At 44.3% G+C, this 20251-nt stretch overlaps 3 protein-coding genes across 8 annotated transcripts in view; 2 read left to right on the top strand and 1 right to left on the bottom strand.

Moving 5' to 3' along the window:
• Positions 1-22: 22 nt before the first annotated feature.
• LOC106745160 (zinc finger protein 706-like) lies at positions 23-3323 on the top strand. Of its 2 annotated transcripts, XM_014620487.1 has the most exons (4): positions 26-111; positions 788-853; positions 936-1080; positions 1400-3323. In XM_014620487.1, exons 2-4 carry the CDS (start codon positions 807-809, stop codon positions 1487-1489), a joined length of 282 nt encoding a protein of 93 aa, XP_014475973.1. In that variant the 5' UTR covers positions 26-111; positions 788-806; the 3' UTR covers positions 1490-3323. The 2 variants fall into 2 exon arrangements, with proteins under 2 accessions (XP_014475974.1, XP_014475973.1); XM_014620488.1 differs by lacking the exon at positions 788-853 and having other exon boundaries at positions 23-111.
• Positions 23-9477, top strand: LOC106745158 (glycine N-methyltransferase). 4 transcript variants are annotated; one of them, XM_014620485.1, is made up of 6 exons: positions 4672-4797; positions 5256-5342; positions 5752-6124; positions 6935-7070; positions 8021-8141; positions 8308-9477. In XM_014620485.1, exons 3-6 carry the CDS (start codon positions 5791-5793, stop codon positions 8593-8595), a joined length of 879 nt encoding a protein of 292 aa, XP_014475971.1. In that variant the 5' UTR covers positions 4672-4797; positions 5256-5342; positions 5752-5790; the 3' UTR covers positions 8596-9477. The 4 variants fall into 4 exon arrangements, with proteins under 4 accessions (XP_014475972.1, XP_014475971.1, XP_014475970.1 ...); XM_014620484.1 differs by having other exon boundaries at positions 5256-5367; XM_014620486.1 differs by lacking the exons at positions 4672-4797; positions 5256-5342 and adding an exon at positions 23-111.
• Positions 9478-14015: 4538 nt separating this feature from the next.
• LOC106745166 (potassium voltage-gated channel protein eag) overlaps positions 14016-20251 on the bottom strand; it is a 74403-nt gene continuing 68167 nt past the window's right edge. For both annotated transcript variants that reach the window (XM_014620500.1, XM_014620501.1), the window contains 2 exons: positions 19386-19540; positions 14016-17755 (listed from right to left, as the gene is read on the bottom strand). In XM_014620500.1, coding sequence (XP_014475986.1) covers positions 16731-17755; positions 19386-19540 — 1180 coding nt within the window. In that variant the 3' untranslated portion in view covers positions 14016-16730. The remainder of the gene's footprint in view (positions 17756-19385; positions 19541-20251) is intronic.

The raw sequence follows: 20251 nt of genomic DNA, 5'->3' as shown, positions 1-20251 counted from the left end.
CCACCGTCGATCGTCGTCCCCGATCGTCGTCGTCTCGGAGAGTGAGATCGAGTCGTAGAAACGGGAGAAGCCGAGAGAGACCGTCGCACGCGTCTATCGTCCTGCGAATAGGTAAGAGATCAGCTCGTCGCACCACGTTGTACTTTCCGCGCTCGGAGCGAAATAAGCGCACTCGGGAGAAGAGTGAGGAGAATTGCGAGCGAGAGAGAGAGAGAGAAAGAGAGCAGAGCAAAGTTGAGCAAACTCAGCTGCTCTCTCGGTCGCCCGCGGCATGCGTATTTGGTTTAGAGAGCTTTCTCCGCATTTCTCTCTCTATCTTTCTCTGTTCCCAATCTTCCAGCCGACCTGATGCTTACTACGTCCTACAATGCTCTCCAGGCACAGCGAAGGCGATTATCGCCGTTGCACGTGAACGGTTCAGCGAGTACGACCGGCGGATATTTTCGGTGCCGCGTCGTTAGGCGGACCGCAATATGTCCCGTATGTTATTTCGAGACAGGTGCGGGAGATAGAAGGGGCTAGTTGAATTGAGTTGACAGTGTAATGTTGGCGTAATTGTTGAATTAAGTGTGATCAAGTTTGTCAAAGTAGATAAGACGCAGTTGGCCAGCGTAAATGGCCGATGGTGGCCAGCGTGTGTTCAGTGAACACAACAGTTGGTCGATCAACTCTTGGAAAACAGGTGTTATTTGACAAGTTTAGAGGCACCCTCCCTCTGGTCACGAAGAATCGTTACTCAGAAGTTGTGCAACAGTCGCTTCCTGAATATTGTTATTTTTAAATTCAGGGTGTTCCGTGCGACACTGATGATACAATTCATAGGTTCTAGATTCTACCGTAGATTCCAAAAAAAGCAAGTTCTAGTATATCTTTATTATTATTATCACTCAAGATGCGTCACATATTTGCTTATGTATGGCTTCTTTTATTTCCAGAATGGCTCGTGGACAGCAAAAAATACAATCTCAAGCCAAAGCTGCGGAGAAAGCTGCAAAAGTAAAGAAACAACAAGGACACAGTGCCAATGATCAGAAAAAGGCAGCACAGAAAGCGCTTGTACACGTGTGTACTGTGTGCAAGGTAATATCTCCGTTATCTTTTGATTTGCATTCCTTTCTGTTATCCAAATTCATTCACTCACGGTGTATATATTAGGGGGACCGGAAAGTAATGCTTTCTTAAGTTAAATTCACACGACTACATTTTTAACAAGTTTTTATTTCTAATCAACAATATATTCACCTTCGTTATCAACAACTTTTTGCCATCTAGTATACAAATTTTCAATGCCGGAGCGGTAAAAATCAATCAAATCAAATATCGACATGCGCAGAAACGACATTACTTTCCGGTCCCCCTAATATATATATTATAATGTGTAACATTTTTGGATTCGCAGGCCCAAATGCCAGACCCCAAGACCTACAAGCAACACTTTGAGAATAAACATCCCAAGAACGAGCTGCCAGATGATTTAAAGAATATATGAGGGTACGAACTTTTGTGAAGTGGACCGGGCAGAGCGCAGAGAAAAATTGCTGCAACTGACAAAGTGATATAGTTCAACATTCACCTGATCATTGCATAGTTTCAGAAAATAAATTAAAACCTTGTTAGTGTTTTAACTGATCTATCGCGCACTTAAGGAGACAAATTGTTGTGTGCACAACTCAGAATATTAGACGTAATTGAATAATTTGCTTATGGAAAAACCTTGATTTGTAAGGGAAAAGGCTAACCACTTTCCGCATGAACCATATAGTCAATACTTTTCACATAAGCATAATTATTACATCTGAATCTGTGTATGTTTCTAAATAAAGTTCATAAACTTGATAGCGCAGTTCTGAGGGAGTGTATTTCGATGTAAGGGGTAATGCAGTAGCATTCTTGTTTATGTTACAACGAGAGAGAATATATAGAGTGATATACATATAAGTGAGTCGCACACGCGAATTCGATTGGATGCGCCGAAGTGCTGTTACGGCGCGATTTTAAGGACTATCGTATAAGAGAAAGTTATTCGATTAACACGAATAGTGAATGCAAGTGCATATAATATATATATAGTACATGAACAATTTTTAGATTGACAAAATGCCGAACGCTCATTCTGCCGAGTAGCGTTTGTAATTGTTGCGCCAAGTGTCGCACTAACTCCTCTATTGTTCCATTATTTATGCACATTATGTATCCGCTTTTACATCAGTCTGTACACCGCGGTCTCTAGTGCGGATCAACACGTATCCAGCCGAATTCGCTGTAACGATGGTGAACAACTTGAAATTCATTTTCTTGCGTGTTAGATAAGAGCATTCTTCACAACTTGTTACACACGAGAAGATTCTCATCGCGTTTCGCACACGGAGGACGTTCCCTTGTTACGAATCTTAGTTCCTCATTGTGAATTATGAGGAGAACGATGCGTTTCGCTACACTCGCACACTTTGTTGCATTTAATACTAAATGTTTACGTGCTGCGTCATACGTGCCCTTCTTGACAGAAGCAGTTCTGGAAAATTTACCAAGTTGAATAACGCAGAATCTTTAACTACTAATAACTGCCAATTTATATAGTTGAGTGTGTATCGTATGTAATCTCTAAAATTAAGAATACTGTATAGACAAAAAGCGCGGAGAACGTTATATATATACATATATAAATATATATATATACACACACACACACACGTACAGCCTTTATACAGACTCGGTTTCTCCACTTTCCCCGCTTGCAAACGTGCATCGCAATTATTCATTTCCGTTGTGCTGAGCTATCTGTAACTTGACTTGATACGAGAGGACTAATGATTAAGACGGCACATTCTTTTTTATGTTTATAAAAAAAATATACATAGTACTTAAATTACCGAGCTGAGAATAATTGATTCATACGGCATTGTTGTATGTTTATATAACTGTAAAGATATGAAAACGATAGTATTTGTATAGTATTACATTGGCTTTTCAATAGAGAATCCATTATTCTCGATATGTAATATTACGGACCTTCCGAGAGATTTAAGGGGGCATGCTTTAATAGTTTCTTATAAAGCGTTCGTTACGAAGGAACTCGCATCGATATCTTAAACCGGCATCCGCAAATAGATGAATTTACAAGGAATTCTTATAGCGATTCTAAATTAAGTGTTAATTATTTGAAATCTGTATTTTTCGTTTTGCTGTAATAATTACAATATTTATCGTTGCATTCGCTCTACGATATTGTCTCATTTACGGCTAAGAATCCCTACCCCGTATTTCCGGCGTGTGTATAAGGGCATATCCCAGCGAGTTTTTAATAAACATCAGCCTGAAAATTATTCGAGTCCGATTGTAAATTGTGCAAATGTCCACGAGGAAGCCCGTGATCGCGTGTTTATCTATGAAAATTTGCTTTGCTAATTGTTCTACGAATCATTAACTTAAATTACAAGTCATCGAACATTGCGTCATACAGATACAATTCACTTCAATTATCATTGGTGAGTAATTAGTTACCAGTCGTGAAAGTATGGTGCAATAAAGTCAAAACGCGCGTAAGAATTTTACAAATAAAGGGCATCTCTTCGCTTGTCTCCTGAAGATAAAAGCTTTACACTGCTTCAAATATAAACCATTTTATTAAATAAACCATTTTGTTACAAATTACAGTTATCCTAGATAATACAAGACGTTCCAGAACCATTCTGAACGCGTCTAATCTTTTCTGTAATCTTTAGTGATTATATTGTTATCGTAACGTTGTTGTTACGCGGTTTTTCTAACGCATTTATTACCTACGCTAAAGTTAAAGAATAAACCTACAGAATGTCCTGAGGAACGTTTATAAAACGTTTTTATGTATATCGAGAATGGTCTCAGTTTTGTGCTGTCTAAAATTATATATATAAAACGAAATCGGTATTGTTCTTCGGCGAATAAAACTGAAAGAAAAATATTAACTAATTACAATCATCACAATAAAAGAATTATAGTCAGCAGAAAAGTATTTTTCTAAAGATTTTCCTAATAAATTACTATAATATCAATGATAATAATCTCACACGCATATTGCTACTGTTATTTTTGTAGTAGAAACCACGTAAAAGATACAGTTGAAAACGAAAGTAACTATAATATCTCTCAGTGTACATTACATATGTAACATATGGGCAACGATATAAAAAGAAAAAGGGTAAAAATAACGATAAAGAATAATGATAAAGAAAAAACTGAAGAAAGGGAGGAAGAAAAATAGATTTCTATTTTCCGGAGGGAATCTCTCCCTTTCCGAGATACAGCGGAGTGATCCAATGATCCAGCAAACGGACGAGGGGCCGGAGCACCTGTTAAGCGGCCGAACGATCGCCGAGCGGTGATCGCACGTCATTCGCGCCGGCTCGATCGAGGAGACCGTCTCGGAGATCTTTCACAATAGTCGCAATGTGTCAACGTGGATCACGCGCTTTTATCAAGCGAATTTACAAACCGAATCGAGTTTCGTACGAAAACTGTTACATCACATCGAGAGAGCAAATTCAACAGGCGGCGATATCAGTGAGCGCACGCGTATGTATGTGCGCGCATGTGCGCTCGGATCCGCGGAGCATGTGCACGCACACATATGCGCGCAAACATATAGCCGCAATGACGAAGACGTTAGTTATTTGTCACAGTGTATATAAATGCGACGATTGCAATAGTAGCGAAGCAGTCTCCATTCGCTTTTAGTGCAGTGGTCACCTTCCTATAGTGTCGAACGCGGATAGTCGCCTGCGCTCGTTATCGTCGCTCGAACCGCCCTACGGATCGAAGGTACGATATCTCACGTGCGCGTGAACGGCGAAGGGACGAAGGGTCCGGCGCGAATCTACGTTTTTTTTATCCGGATTTTCGACAGGAAACGTAGCCTCCGATTTGCATTCGCGCTTTAACCGGTTCTCCTTTCGCGCGCTTAATTCATACGATTTAATTGAATTCCCAGGTAGCTCGCAACGGTGAATAGAGGTTTTTGGAGAATTAATTTTGCAGAATACCTACCATATTGTAAAAATGAATATCCGGAGGATTCCTGAAGAATGAATCACGATCGAATTCGTTCTGAAGGATTCCTCAAAAGTTCACGATTAGTTATCACGAATATTTCGTGATCCGGTACTTCGAATATTTTGGGAATTCGCGGAGTCACGCGAGTGTTTTGTTTGTTACAATTGCTTTCTGTGGCTGCGTTCAACAGATGCTCGTGTTTTATTTTCAATGTTTTGTGTGTGCAGTATATCATAATTGGAACTTTCTTCACAAATAAGTGATATCTCGACATAAAGAAAAGAAAATTGGCACCATTGACGTTTCATTGAATTGTAAGAATATGATTTTTTGAATTGGGTTCGTATATTTCTACAAATCGTTACTTTATAACCTGTGAAACCTATGACCGCGTATAATATAATTCTTTACTTATCTTTCTATACGAATATTCCAAAAATTTATTAAGAATTCCAATCATGCATGTAATTTCCTGAATCATTTTTATAATATATTTCTATAGATTCTTACAAAAAATTCGAGAGAAAGGAGAAAACTTTAGGGATACTTTAAGAATTCGCTGTGTTATTTGAGTTTAAATTAATCCCTTCGAATTGTTGGAAAAAGAATATCAGCTCTCTCTCTCTCTCTCTGGTTCTCCGCAATAAACAAATCTTGTCGATTTCCTTTTCCGTTTTTCTTTTTATTTCGACTTAATCAATCACTACGCATTTGATTCCGCAGTTTCCTTCTCACTCTGCGACTTTATCTGCTCCCCTCGCAATGGTAGACTCCGTGTTTCGCACTCGTTCCCTCGGCACGCCAGCCGAAGGTGTGAAGGATCAATATGCGGACGGCAAGGCGGCGAAGGTCTGGGAGGTCTTCATCGGCGACAAGAAGCTGCGTACGCAGAATTATCGGGACTTCCTTGTGGGTTTGCTGCGGCAGAAGAAATGCCATCGAATACTGGACGTCGCCTGCGGCACCGGCATTGACTCCGTGATGCTGCTGGAAGAAGGCTTCGAGGTCGTTAGCGTCGACGCCTCCGACAAGATGCTAAAACACGCGCTGAAATCCAGATGGGATCGCAGGAAGGAGCCCGCCTTTGACAAATGGGGTGAGAAAGTTTGACGTTCGTTGGTCGTCACGAGAGAATCGGATTTCCCATTAGAGAATCGGAAGGGAATGAGTTAAAAGGAAGGAAAGGAAAGGAAAATAAAAAAGTAGGAAGAAAAGGCGAAACGGGAGGGTTTCTTCTTTCGAAAGAAGTGACGCGAGGAGCGAAAGAAAAACAGATCGTCTGTCGCAACCTCCGGCAAATTTTTAACGATCGAACGTTAACTGTGTTTGTCACGTGTATCTGTTTGTCCCGATCGGAATCAACGACGTCACGCTGATACAGCGACTGATGTTTTACGAAAGTTCGATGTTTGCGATAACGTCGGCAAGATCGTAAGTTCAATGTCGCCAGAGCGTTCACTCGCGATCCCGTCGTGCAGATTAATCGCTGCGTGTATGCCGATTTCGCACATATGATCGCATATATAATACGGTACAATGCGACCGTACAGATAAGGCCCGCACGGTTCTCATCGTGTATATCGCGCCGCAACGAAAACAGCCACTGATGGTACGCATATCATTATCAAGCGCGAGAGGAGAAATACAACATTAACAGGAAGGGTCTTCGCCTTATCGGCGAAGGTCAGTCGCTGGCTTACATATCCTCCCCTCCTCCCCTCCGGCCGCCGATCTTTCGATTTTGAGCTGGAAATTACGACACGATCTGAACGCATCTTTCAGAAGGATCGTCGAATATTCCCAATCGAATATAAATAACGAATAATGAATAATCGATTAAAGAAATACATTCAACGTTGCAGCCGTAATCACCGTACTTATTAGTGTCTTTCGTAATTTGTGACAGTGATCGAAGAGGCGAATTGGCTAACTTTGTCCAGCGACATCAGTCACCTCATCGGCGAAGGCTTCGACGCGGTGATATGTTTGGGAAACAGTTTCGCCCATATGCCTGATTCTTTCGGTGATCAGAGGGAACAAAAGTATGATAAATCCGTTCATATTGATTTACGTTCGTATTCTTAATGCACATTCGACTAGATTAAACTGTGATACGCGCCGGAACAATGACTCTCGGGCAGCGCTTCTCGCGTAGAGAAAAGCGCAGCTTCGAAGATTAGAATTAGAACTAATACTTTTGTGTGCCCACCGCTCGAGCCACGCTGGTTGTTCTCATCAAGCTCGTCTGGTATATTCGTTATTAAGACTCAATGAGCAATTAACGTTTATCTAGCGAGATTAGACGTTAATGAGCCATTTTTTTAAAAAGTTACATAAAAGTCAAGACGTAATGAGCCATTTTTAAAAAAGTTACATAAAAGTCAAGATAATGTCAAAATGATACCATGACTTTTCGTTTTACTTGGGATTAGCGATTGTATTATCCAAAGTATAAGCGGTCTTTATTTTTAAGATCTTGGCGAGATAGAAAGATCAATCGAATTCCCGAGTCATTTGCCAGTCAAGTCCCAGTCGTGTAACCGAGCATCAGTTATATCTCTAAGCAGAACATAAAGTCATATTAACGTCAAAATAACGTCAGAATGACAATAAAATGACTTCCAAAAGTCATTTTTGGATCATGACAGAAAATTATGACTTTGGAATCTCGATGTCATCTTGACTTTTACATGATTTTTTGTTCAGATTTAGTATATTATACTAACACTAAGTGTTATATAACATTTATATTATTCACATTATCGAGTGCGAAATTGTAACACAGATGTAATGCAACTGATGCTCAGTATTGACTGGATTGGTAGCTTATTAAGCGCTTCGTTTCGCCGAGAACGTGAGCATTTATCGCGGCTGATCGATTTCCGGCCTTGCCAGAGTCTGACTCCGACGATTAGATCAACGGATGCCTTAGATATATGTATTAGAAACACAAAAGTTACAAGTCCGCACATGAGATATTCTATCGTTGCAGGCAAGCTTTCTCGAACTTCGAACGCTGCGTGAAGCCGGGAGGTTTGCTTCTCATCGATCACAGGAATTACGATTACATCATCCGAACCGGTCAAACTCCTCCGAAGTGTATATATTACAATGTAAGTTATACTGCTCTCTTTAGTACGGTACTGTTTGTTACTCGTTATCGTTATCGCGTCAAATACAAAAACGTTGACGACCGCTCGCCAAGTGCAAGCGAGAGCCATTAGTCTCGAAACTGCCAACCCATCGAGAAGCTCGCGTTAAGGATTGCCCGTGTTGCAGAGTCAGCATATGACGGACATCAAGACGTCGGTACTGTACGTATCCGGCAAGCCGGCGATCGTTATTCTGGATTACATGATTTCCTTGGACAGCGAGAATCCGCGCAATCCCGAGTCCGTCAACGAGTTTCGGCTATCGTACTATCCTCACAGATTAACCGTTTTCCGCGATATGCTGACCGAGGTGTTCGGCCACGGGGCGAAACACACCATTTACGGCGACTTTAAGCCGCTTAATCAGATCGAGGATCCCGGCTTTTACATCCACGTGCTGGAGAAGCAACGTTAGAAATAGATCGACACCGGTATGTGGCGATTTGTTTTCTGAACGATGTCGGTTCTGCTCTACGATAGGTGTTTTGAGCCTTAAGCCTTAAGAAATTGACCAATTACAGCCGAATGCGAGGAGAATAATCGATTGTGATTGGTCAGTTTCTTCAGATTTAAGGCTTAGAACATTATTGTAGATCGAGACTTGGGCCCTTAGTGGCTGATTTATCGGTTTAAGATGACAATGTTTTATGCCTTAAGATTTTGTCTTTCGTAACGCACAATACTTGTCTTGTGTAATATTATATGAATATTTCATAGATATAACATGATACATTTATGAGTGTTAAATGTATCATGTTATATATATTATATTTATATATAACAGTTTCACGTGTTGAAATATATCTTGACAGATAAATATAATTTAACTGTGGAGAAAAGGATCCATTTAATATGCTATATAACGTACTATAAAATTGAATCTTTAATTTAATAATATTATAATATATGTTTAAATGTATACATTTAAAGCATATGAAATGAATCTTTTTCCACGAAGAAATTAGGTTATATTTATCTATTGAAATATATTTCAAAACGTCAAACTTTTATAAGACTGTTATAAGACATTGTCTTTAACCGACAAGTCGGTCATTCTGCTTAGATCCTTATTGCTTACGTTTTTCTGTGTGCCACGGCTCATCGGGATGCGCCATCGCACGGAGCCGGATGGGTGTCGTTCGACACGTTGAGTCTGCTCATCTCGAAATTCGCGCAAAGTTTGACATTTCTGTCCTTTTATTTTTTTATTAAATAAGCGAAGAAGACTAATTAAATGTATCATATATATATTAAGACTACTTACTTTGTACAATAAATTTTATACTTGCAAAATTATCGAAATGCAGTTGAAAATAAATGTATCGAACAAAAGGAACAAAAAGGGACGTGAATAATGGAGGGAAGGTCCTGGTCTCCGGGAAAAACGTGTTTCGAATGAGAGACATATAATACATACACACAACGAGGATAAGTTTTAATCTTTTTATTATAAGTCTGAAAGCAGCTTTTCATTGAGTATTCTAGCCAGGCATTGTTCGATGCTACAACTTGATCTCCCAAAGGATACCTTCCCGAGCGATCGTTGACGATGATTTTTGCTGGGTAATTTTGGACGAATTTTCTGCCCGCTCGCTTCCTCACCCCCGTTGCCCTTCGCTTCTCCTCTCTCTCTCTCTCCCTCCCTCCCTCGAAATTTCTCACGCAATCGATGTTTCGGATAAACGATTTGGGTCGGTAGGAAGACTAAACGCTGCGCGCGAATCAACATTCCACCACGCGTGAATCGCGATCTACACGAATAAGACGTGACGTTTCGCCATCGTCCTTTCACGATCCTCTCATTTAGAACCGGTCCGACTATGCTCGACACAGATTCACCGATCTCCATTCCCGAGAATTGACAATGGAACACCCGACGCGTCATCCGCTCCATCAGTCGTCAATGATCGTTCCAACTTAAAGTTATCGGCGCAGAAATTCCTCTCTCTCTCTCTCTCTCTCTCTCTTGCTCGCTCGCTCGCGAACTCTCACGTTCGACTCACCTCCTGAGATCATTTAGCCGAATCTCACGAAGCTTCGCAAGAATTCTCCTTATCGTCGCGCGAAAAGTGTCGCGCTATCGTAGAAATCGAACTTCGAGGGACCGAATGTTAGTCTAGACTAGAGCGATTTTGTATGACGGAGGGGAAAAGGGGGGAGATGAGAGAAAAAGAAAAAGAGAGAGAGAGAAAGAGGGAGGGAACGGTCGAAACGGGAGAAATTAAATTATCTTTTTCTTTCCTTTCTCTTTCGGTGTCCGTTCGATTTCTTCGACGTGGATTGCCGTGGCATCGCGAAACCAAGGGGGTACCTCTTCAGAAATGACCGAGGACGATAATTTACAAAGGCATAGGACTTGTTTACGGTGCAACGAACTGCCTATATAGAAAAATGGACGAAGTGTTATAGCAAAAATTGTCCCCCCTTCTCTATCAATATATGTATTTGTATTTATATATTTATAATTTTGTTCTCCTCTGGTTTCGATAGCTATATATATATATAGACTCTCTGGTTTCGATAGCTATATATATATAGACTCTCTCAACCAACATTATTCATGAAATTCGTACATCATGGCTTCTTCGATCGTCGTCGTTGCGAACACCATCGTCGTCGCCGTCGTCGTCACCGTCGTCATCCTATTGAATTTCCACACGCTTAAAGCTTTCGCGCGCGGCGATCTAACATGCTACTTGGCGTGTCTTGGCTAATTAACGCTGTACAGGTAACAATAATATACATAACGATAAAATATACGCGAATCGTATCATTTCGAAGGGTTTGTTTTAACCTACGACGGTATAATGAGAAGGTACCGCGATTCGAACTTCATCGTTATCGTTATCGCAACTTTGCCGCGCACGTGTGTGTGTGTGTGTGTGTGTGTGGTCACGATTAAAATATATAATTTATACGGGAGACACGTGTGAGGCGCGGGCTAACTTTCGCTCTGACAAAAATCGCCTCGCGATAACGAGACTCCGCCACACTTCATCCTTCGAACGCGCGTGTTTCCTTCATTTTTGATCGGAGATACAAGTCGCGTTCCGATATAAATTATGACGGGCGTATAACACAAGAAACTTTTCCAGCGACGGCGGATCGCGAGAGCGGCGAAGTAACTCGCGCGCGCGCGGCAACTTTCGCGCGTGGGTTCGTGATACGTACGTGCCGCTCTCTCGATAACGAGTCTCGGCGATTGACTGACTTCTTTCTTTCTGTGAAACTTCGTTCCCCGAGCGAGGGAATCAGCACGCAAGGTCACGGACGACGACTCGTATCGGTACAATTATGTCGTTCAATTGGCGGTTGTTCGTGATTATCAAGCAGCTGATATAAAAAATTGTAATATCATGTTGCGTCCTCGTCCTCTTAATCTCGAGTTTTACGTTCAAGAACGACCCCCCCGTTGCGAGTCGCGCCGAGTGAAATACGCGCGCGAGACGCTCGGGGAATATCTAATTATTTTTAATTCAAGTCTCAGATATCCGTATTGTTTGCTTTAGATACTTCGCTCAATGGTTTCTTATCGTTTCCGGCGCAATTGAACAAGAAAAGGAAGGAGAAAATTATCGCCGCGCGACCACGTGACGACAATGAGAGTGAGACGATTTGGGTCGAACGGGGCAGATCGAACGGAGAGCACTGTTTCTTTTTATTACATCCTGACGCTTTCGTTTCTTTCCTTCTCCTTTTTCTTTTTTTTCACCATCAAGATAACGCAATGCTCATCGTCCTTATGTACACGCTTACGTCCCCGCTGCTCTTTCCCGATTTCTCTTCGGTGAAACTGTGCGCGACATTTAACGGGCAATCCTTCGTGCAATTTCCGCCTCCTTGCCAAGGTGTGTAGATATTGCTTATTGAATATACTTAGGATAGTACTTATCGAGAGCCGCGTAATATCACATTATGCGTCATTATTAAAGATAGATTCTAGCGAGCGTTGTTGGTTCAGTTACCGCTAAAGAGCACAACAGAGACCGATGACGTTTTACTTCGAATTTAAGTGATGCGACGCAGCCAGATTTTATTGCTCGTAGAATCGCGATATTACGGAAACGATCGTATATCGTGTATTCGTGCTTCGACGTTGGTTCCTTAATCAAATATCTTCAGTCGATCAGTCCTTGGTCATTATCCTAGTAGCACACAGTTCATTGGCGATACATTGGTCCAATATTGGTCCAATATTGGACCAATGTATCGCTAATGAATTGTGCTAACTACGGTAATGACGATTTTATCACTGAAGGAAAAAACTATTACGTTCAAGTAAATATTTGTTGAGGAGTATCCGAGTGATTATTTTACTTGGATTAAGTAAATACTACTTAGTAAATATTTTCTACTTAGATTATGTAAATATTACTTGAACGTAGCACACTGAGAGAGAAAAAGTGCTACATTCAAGCAATATTTACTTAATCCAAATAAAATGAACCACTCTAATATCTCTTGGCAAATGTTTACTTGGACGCAGCAATTATCTTTTTCAGTGCAGACATTACACACAAATTTCAGAATTATTAACCATTTTGTTTTGAAAACGCAGTAGCGTTACAATATTATTTACTTGATCGCAGCACTTTTTTTTCTTTCAGCGAGTCGATCGGGAAATTCTCTTTTCCCCCCGTCTAATTCCCGCGCCATGAATTCGATTGTGCTCTTCGGGCTTAGTACGGGAATGATCTTCCCCGGGCTGTCGAAGGTGATGTTGCCTCGTTAAACCTCGCCACTCGTCAATACCGCGTATCTAATTAACAGCTAACGTGTTTCAGGCGTGTTTTCCCGCCTCGTGTCGCCTCCTCTCGTGTCGTTGTTCCTGTTGAGGTGTCTGCTAACTTGCAGTTCGTTGGATCTTCTCCCGTGTCTCGCACGGCGGCCGACGGAAGTTGCGGCAATCCCCGATAAACCCGTTGCGATCGATGGACGACGACAATTGTTCATTTTTAAGCGATGGAGCGCGGCGACTCATCGTCGAGAGGAGATCGTGCGTTATGCGTTCTAATTCTTTCGCGCGCTCGCTTCCGCCATGACAAGATAAGAGGCGGCAGTAATTGACAACAAGCTGGATCCCCTCACGATTTTCTTTCCTTCTCTCTCTTTTTCTCCATCTCGGCTCCGTCGATTCATAATTGTCGCTCCATTTGCTACGCTAAATCTGAAGTGAAACCGGCACTTTCTGCGCGAAGCATATCCTCGTCGTCTGAATTGTCTCACGGTGAATCACGAGCGTCGTACGAAGAATCGCGCTTTGGCAAGAGTGACTTCCGCTGCCTGATCTCTTTCTCTCTCTCTCTCTCTCTCTCTTTCTCTCCTTGTCACGACGCTCAACAACTTTTCGGTCTCGCTTTTCTCGATAACGACCCCGTTGCTCGCGCTGTGAACTCCGCGGGCGCGTCGCGGATTCTGTCTCTCATCCCCCGACGGAAGTTACGGAGGAAGTTGCAAAGTGTCGAGCATTTCTAGCGTATATAACGGGGCCGGCGCGCGATATGATTAGTGCATGAAAAATCTCAGCGTATCGCTTTTATAACATGACCGACGAGCGCGATAGACGTGGCTTAGTCGCTACAGTTTCAACAGTGTTAAACCTTCTTGCGCGCGTATAAGTATATAAACTACGATAGAGCCAGCTATATCGTTTCTGTCTCTAAAATCTACTTAACAAAGTCCTCGTAAACTGACTGATAATTCATCTCCTCCGTAACATGAAATTATATAACTATTTACTGCTCTTCCCTCTCTCTTATTATATTTATATATATACACACGCATATATGTGTGTGTGTATGTGTGTGTGTACGTGTATATATATGTACGCGCATGTGTGTGTGTATGTATATGCGTGTGTGTGTGTGTGTGTGTGTGTGTGTGTGTGTGTGTGTGTGTACGCGTGTTTGCCACTATACTTTCGATTTGATCGAATGACATCGCCGATGAGAATCGCGCTTTCGTTTTTCCACCGTCACCCGGGAGATCAAACTTTCTACCGCGTTCCGACTGATCCCTGGCGAAAGAAATATAATTAAGAAGAGAGATATTGTATCAAAGAGAAAAATTATGAAATTAGAATATCCCACGATTACCGACGCCAGCTAATTACTTTGGACTCCCGCGTGTAACTCGTTGTGAATAATTCCAATTTGTCGGGCTCGATCAAAACGAGGGCTCGCCAAAAATTAATTAATTGGTTCATCGGCTTATTAATTTATTAACTTGTCGGCGGATTCGTCGCTATTCTCACCGGCAGCTCTCACCGGCTCTCCCACGCTTGTATGGGCAATATATAATAATGCGAATATATATACATGTCATATTACAAGGTAATATATACATCTAATATTGCTATTTGGCTCCGTATGCGCGTCATACGAATTTGCGAGCGTAGCACCATTCCTGCGTAACAATATTTATTCGCACGGGAGAGACTGCACTCTCTCTCTCTCTCTCTCATCCTCCTCCTGAGAGACGCGTCGCTTACCCTCGTCAACCTCTGACGAACAGACTCCCCCGAAATCCGAGCTTCCCTCCTGCGAGCTTCGGCGCACGTCGTCGCGTGAATCGCGACAAGACTCAATTATCATCAACATTAATGACGAAGCGGCCAAACAGGAACGATAACAGAGCGATTGTACTTCAGGTCGTAACGACCATCCCCAACGTGTCCCGGTGATTCGCGCGACACCGAAAGTGACACGATGCGGAACGTTGGATTTTGATTAAGCGTCGACAAGGGCAGAGCGCGCGCGACGATAAAAATGGAGATCGGATTCGACGCGGGGTGAATTCGAACGCGCACTCGCTCGGCGCTCGTTTTCAAAACCGAGGATCGCGGGGCGCGTGCAATATGCAACAGTTCGCGGTTTTATCTTGGACAGAAACGACGATCGTTTGCAATTCCATTGACTTGTTTGAGTGTGAACGTCGAAAACGACTCGATTATCCCCGATTTTTCGCGCTCGAGCCCGGTCGTTCCCGCTTCCGCCCCAATTATCCCGACGGCGTCGTCGTCGTTCGCGTCATGCGTGTCCGAAAAGAAAGAAAAAATGAGGGAAGAAAAAGAAGAGACGCGTACGCGTTCGTGGGGAGTTTTCTTTTGTCTTTTTCTTCTCGCGGATCTCAGAACGTCCGAGCACGTCCCGCACAACCAAACGAGTACAAAACGCTGCCTCCTCCTTCTTCTCTTCCTCCCCTTCGAGAAAAAGAGAGACGTCGCTGGCTCGGTGTGCCGTGAACGCGAACGTTCACGTGAACATTCCGATCCGTGACCGGAGGCTTAGAAATCTAATCGCGTAATCGCCGATGATCCTACCGCGAAGTCCGCTACGATACGCGTGAACCTACGTCTACGTCGTGTGTACAAGGCGAGTAATACCCCCTCGGAGAGTTTTCGATGTCTCGAAGAAGCCGTCGCAAGCGAGTAATTCGTATTTTAAGACTGCGTTTATTTACCTCGTTACCCCGTTCGTCGTCGCTTTCCGATCCCGCGGAATTACTTCTCAGCGGCTTCCTCACAGCCGCTGTCGAGAGCTCATCTCTCGTCTGCTATCCCAAAACCACCGTCTCTATTCCGTATCTTCTTCTTGTTCTTCCTTTTCTTACTTGCTCTTCTTCTGCTTCTCCACTCGCGTCTTGAAAAGCGATTAGCGAAAATGGAGCTCTTCTATATATATATGTATTTCTCTCTCTCTCTCTCTCTCTCCCTCTTCCTCCTTCTTTAACTCCAGAACACCACACTTCCTGCGAGTCCTGATCTCGCCACACCGGATGTACTGCACCCAACACTATTCAACCATCAATGACTCTTCGAAAAGTGGATATTTATAGACATTTTTGTGTCACTGTAATCACGATCAACGTTTAAGAAAGAGTCAATTTTGGGAAAAGTATAAAAGGGATAGTCACTTTTCAAAGATGGAAAGGACGTAACTTTTCAGAAAAAAATAAGAAACAGTGGTATGACGCAAAAGCATGGGGCTTGCGCGGTATGAGGAGTCGTAGAGGGAAAATGGAAGTTTTCCCCCCCGCCAATTCCAATTCCCCCTACCACTCATTACATAAAAACAACGGGCATATCAATAACAGCGTGAGTGTGGTACACCCAAGTATGGTGTTCCAGGATCAAATATACGTACATGTTACCGAGGTATGGACATAATCATCGGCACGAGTTGTTATTCGTCGACGGTGACACGCAGAGAAGCTCCCGAAGCTCCAGGTTTGCACCGGGCGGACGCGGACACACGCGAGAAGAACCGGCGTGATCGCGTGTGCGAAGCGACCGGCCGTGAATCTTCCGTCATGAAAAAAACCGATTATCCCACCGACCGACTGGCCGATCGATCGATCGATCGAACGAACGATCCCACGTGCGAGCGAATGCAACGAAACGGTAGCTGTTCTTCGATGTGTACAATTCGGGAGCGAGGCGCAATCGCCTCAGCGATTTCGCAGCGATTCGCGCCGGGCGAAGCTCGCGAGCTGCCTCGCGACGAGGCAGCAGAGAAATCGCCGCGTCCGGTCGCAACGCGTGAAGAACTTTCACAAATATTCCCTCGGTCGGGGCGGTGGTCTCTTGCGCTCGGACCGCTCGGTCCGGTCGGCACTCGGCTCCCGGTCGTCGGTGCACTCCAACATCTGCGTCGTCTCCGTGGCCTCGGACGGGCTGACCGGCTGCGTGGCGAGCGGGGCGAGCGGCGCCGCGCCCTTGTTGCGCGACTTGCTCCTGCGCTTGCGCAGAATCAGCGGCCCGAGCGCGTTCGAGTCGTCGCCGCGCGACGTGGAAGCCTGCGCCAGCCGCTCCAGCAGCTCCTTGTTCACGTCCCTCGAAGACGCCCCGGCCAGCCGGTCGGCGGTCTCCTTGAGCCGCTCCGCCGACTGGTGGTGATGGTGATGATGATGGTGGTGCTCCTGGCTCTTCGGCATGCGCTCCGTCGCGGTCGACTGCTCCCGGTAGCCCTCGCTCGGCGTCGTCGACGTCGACGTGGTCGCGATCGACGGCTTGTACTCGGTGGTCTGAGTGCCGGACTGGACGAACGTGATGCCCGACTGATTCGGCGCGCCGTTCCCGAAATTCGGGCCCTTCTGGGGACCGCCGCCGCCGTTGCCGCCGCCACCGGACGGCGTCCCCGCGGCCGGCAGCCTGTTCATCAACGCCTGCAGCATGTCCTCGATCTTGGCCAGTCTCTGATTCACCCTCTGCACCTCCAGCTTCAGGTCCACCTTCACTTCCAGCACTGCAGCGAGGATCTCGCGCTCGTGGCTCGGCTGCGCGGTGATCAGGCCGCCGTCGTAGCTCTCTAGGCGGCGCAGCTGCAGCTGTTTCGAGTCGACCGCGAGGGTCTGCTGCTGCGCCGATTGCTGCTGTTGCTGCGGTTGCTGCGCGTCCTTCGGGTTCTCGGCGGCGTCACCACCCTCCTCGATCGTGCCGCTCAGTTTGCCGAGCTTCGGGAAGACCTTGTTGGTGCCGGCGCTGGAACTCGGACGCGGATCCCTCGCGCTGAGGGACCTCTTGAAGGTGTCGGCTGCCGTGCCCGACTCGCTGCCGGAGTCCAGACTCGAGCTACCTGCGGCGTTAAGAGTTTCCTTTTTCTCGATTTATCCGCTTGCATAAAGATAAGTTGTACACTACATTTTTACGATTGCATTTGTTTCTCTTTAATGAATTTACCGCACGCAGAGAGTTTCTCTCGAAGACATAAACATGCATGAACCGGAATAGTACTATAGTAGTCTGGCTCGGTTAGGATACAGGATATACCAGGTGTACCGGTATGAAGTGAGCGTTTTTTTGTGAAATCAAAACACTATTTTTTAATGGGAAAGTAAAAAACATTTTATTCAAAGTATTGGCCATTGCTAGTTACACATTTTTCCCATCTTTCAGGCAATTTGTGGATTCCACGCCAATAAAACTGTTCGTCTTTTGAAGCAAACCAATTAGTCACCCAATTTTCGACTTCCTCGTAGGAATCGAAGTGCTGCTCAGCCAATGCGTGTCCCATCGATGAAAACAAATGGTAGTCGGAAGGAGCCAAGTCTGGTGAATACGGCGGGTGGGGTAGCAGCTCCCAGCCGAGTGCTTTGATCGTATCCTGAAGTTTTGCTTTGTGTACAGGTGCATTGTCGTCATGGAGCAAAATTACCTTGCCGTGTCTTCTGGCCCATTCTGGTCGTTTTTCGATCAATGCATAGTTCAAATTGCTCATTTGTTGTCGGTAGCGATCTGTATTGACGGTTTCACCAGGTTTTAGGAGCTCGTGGTACACCACACCTTTCTGGTCCCACCAGACACACAGCATTGTCTTCTTGCCGAATCGATCTGGTTTTGCAGTCGAAGTTGATGGTTGTCCCGGATTAACCCATGATCTTTTCCGTTTAGGATTCTTAAAATAAATCCATTTTTCATCGCCAGTAACAATTCGATGCAAAACTGATTTTCTATCGTGTCTTTGAAGCAAAATTTCACAAGTGTTTCTTCGGTTTTCCATCTGTCTTTCATTCAATTCATGTGGCACCCATTTTCCAGACTTTTGGATCTTTCCCATAGCTTTTAAACGGTCAGAAATTGTTTGTTGTGCAACATTTAACATTTCTGCCATTTGTGTCTGACTCAAAGTGTCATCTTCATCCAATATTGTTTGCAATTCGGTGTCTTCAAACTTTTTTGGTGGTTTTCCACGTTCTTTATTTCTCACATCAAAATCATTATCTCTGAACCGTTGAAACCATCTTTTGCATGTTGCTTCTGATAGAGCATGATCACCATATGCCTCGACAAGCATTTGATGCGACTCTGCAGCACTTTTCTTCAAATGAAAACAAAAAATTAATGCTTTCCGCAAATCATCATTTTCTGGTACAAAATTCGACATTTTTAACACGATGAAAAAAGATGTTGTTTGTTCAATAACTTGATGTAAACTGAATATGTTTGATAGATGTCATAGAAACCAAACAAAACAAAATTAAGGCCCGTTCAAAATAAATGTTCCCTATCGAGACATTTGTATTTTGACACTCACTTCATACCGGTACACCTAGTATATTGCTGTCGTGTATAAATTTTCGCTTCTATATGAGTGTATCCGAATCACGCAATACAAGTTTAGCGAATCATGCCATTGGTATGTTTCAGTCAATTTTGTGTATTATTTAAGAAATATTTTCTGCGTGTAGAGATTCGTCGCGCCTCACCTAATAAACGACCCCATTTGCCTGGTCTCGCCTTGGTCACGGTTGTTGTTCCTTCCTCGGTGGTGGACTGCTTCCTGGAGTGCGACGTCTCGCCATCCTTGGCGTCCTTGCCGTCGCCCTTCTCCACATCGGTGTGCGGCCTCTCTCTGCGAAACCTACGCGGGATAGCCGGAAGAGAAAGAAAGATTCGTCTTTACTTCTCTCGGCGCCAAACCATTCACACGATGGGGGGTGTACATACGAAGGAAAGATACGATAAAAAGGCTGGTTATTCCCTAGACATTCGGACCAGGGCGGCAAAAGTACAAATGCATGTAGAGGGGCGAGTGTGAAGGGGTGCTGGACAAAGACCTTTCTGACGTGAAAACCAGACCGCCCGTTTTTTTCTATCAATCTCGCCGTTTTGCAGTAGTCACCGGTTAATTCACGGCGCACCCTCGGATCGGTCCCGGGATCAAGCTAATCGAGTTACCGTCGTAGCGTAGAACACGGCCACCTACTGGGGTAGAAGAAGAAAGGAGACGACACCGATGGTGGGTTATACTTGAGCGACCTACGGAGGTGACGTGCTTACGGACACCCGGCACGACGGCAGTGGTGTTGGTGACGGCCGACAACATTACGAGGAGAGGACGGGGAACGTTGGTAAATGCCGACGTAGAGCCTCGGTTAATTTACCGCATCAGCGTCATTTAGCGCATCGGTAGCGACGGCGGTGGTAGTTGTGGTGGTAGTAATAGTATTAGTAGTTTTCCGAGGAAGAGAGAGATAGAGATAGAACAACCGCCGAAAGTAGCGCGGCTCCTAGGGAAATAACCATACCGAGTAGGGACTCCCCGGGGAATTCCAGAATCGAGACACGTTTC

The sequence above is a fragment of the Dinoponera quadriceps genome, unplaced genomic scaffold (genome assembly GCF_001313825.1).
Source record: "Dinoponera quadriceps isolate SergipeBrazil2010 unplaced genomic scaffold, ASM131382v1 scaffold1425, whole genome shotgun sequence".
Lineage (NCBI taxonomy): Eukaryota > Metazoa > Arthropoda > Insecta > Hymenoptera > Formicidae > Dinoponera > Dinoponera quadriceps.
This window is presented reverse-complemented; position numbering and strand designations above follow the sequence as displayed.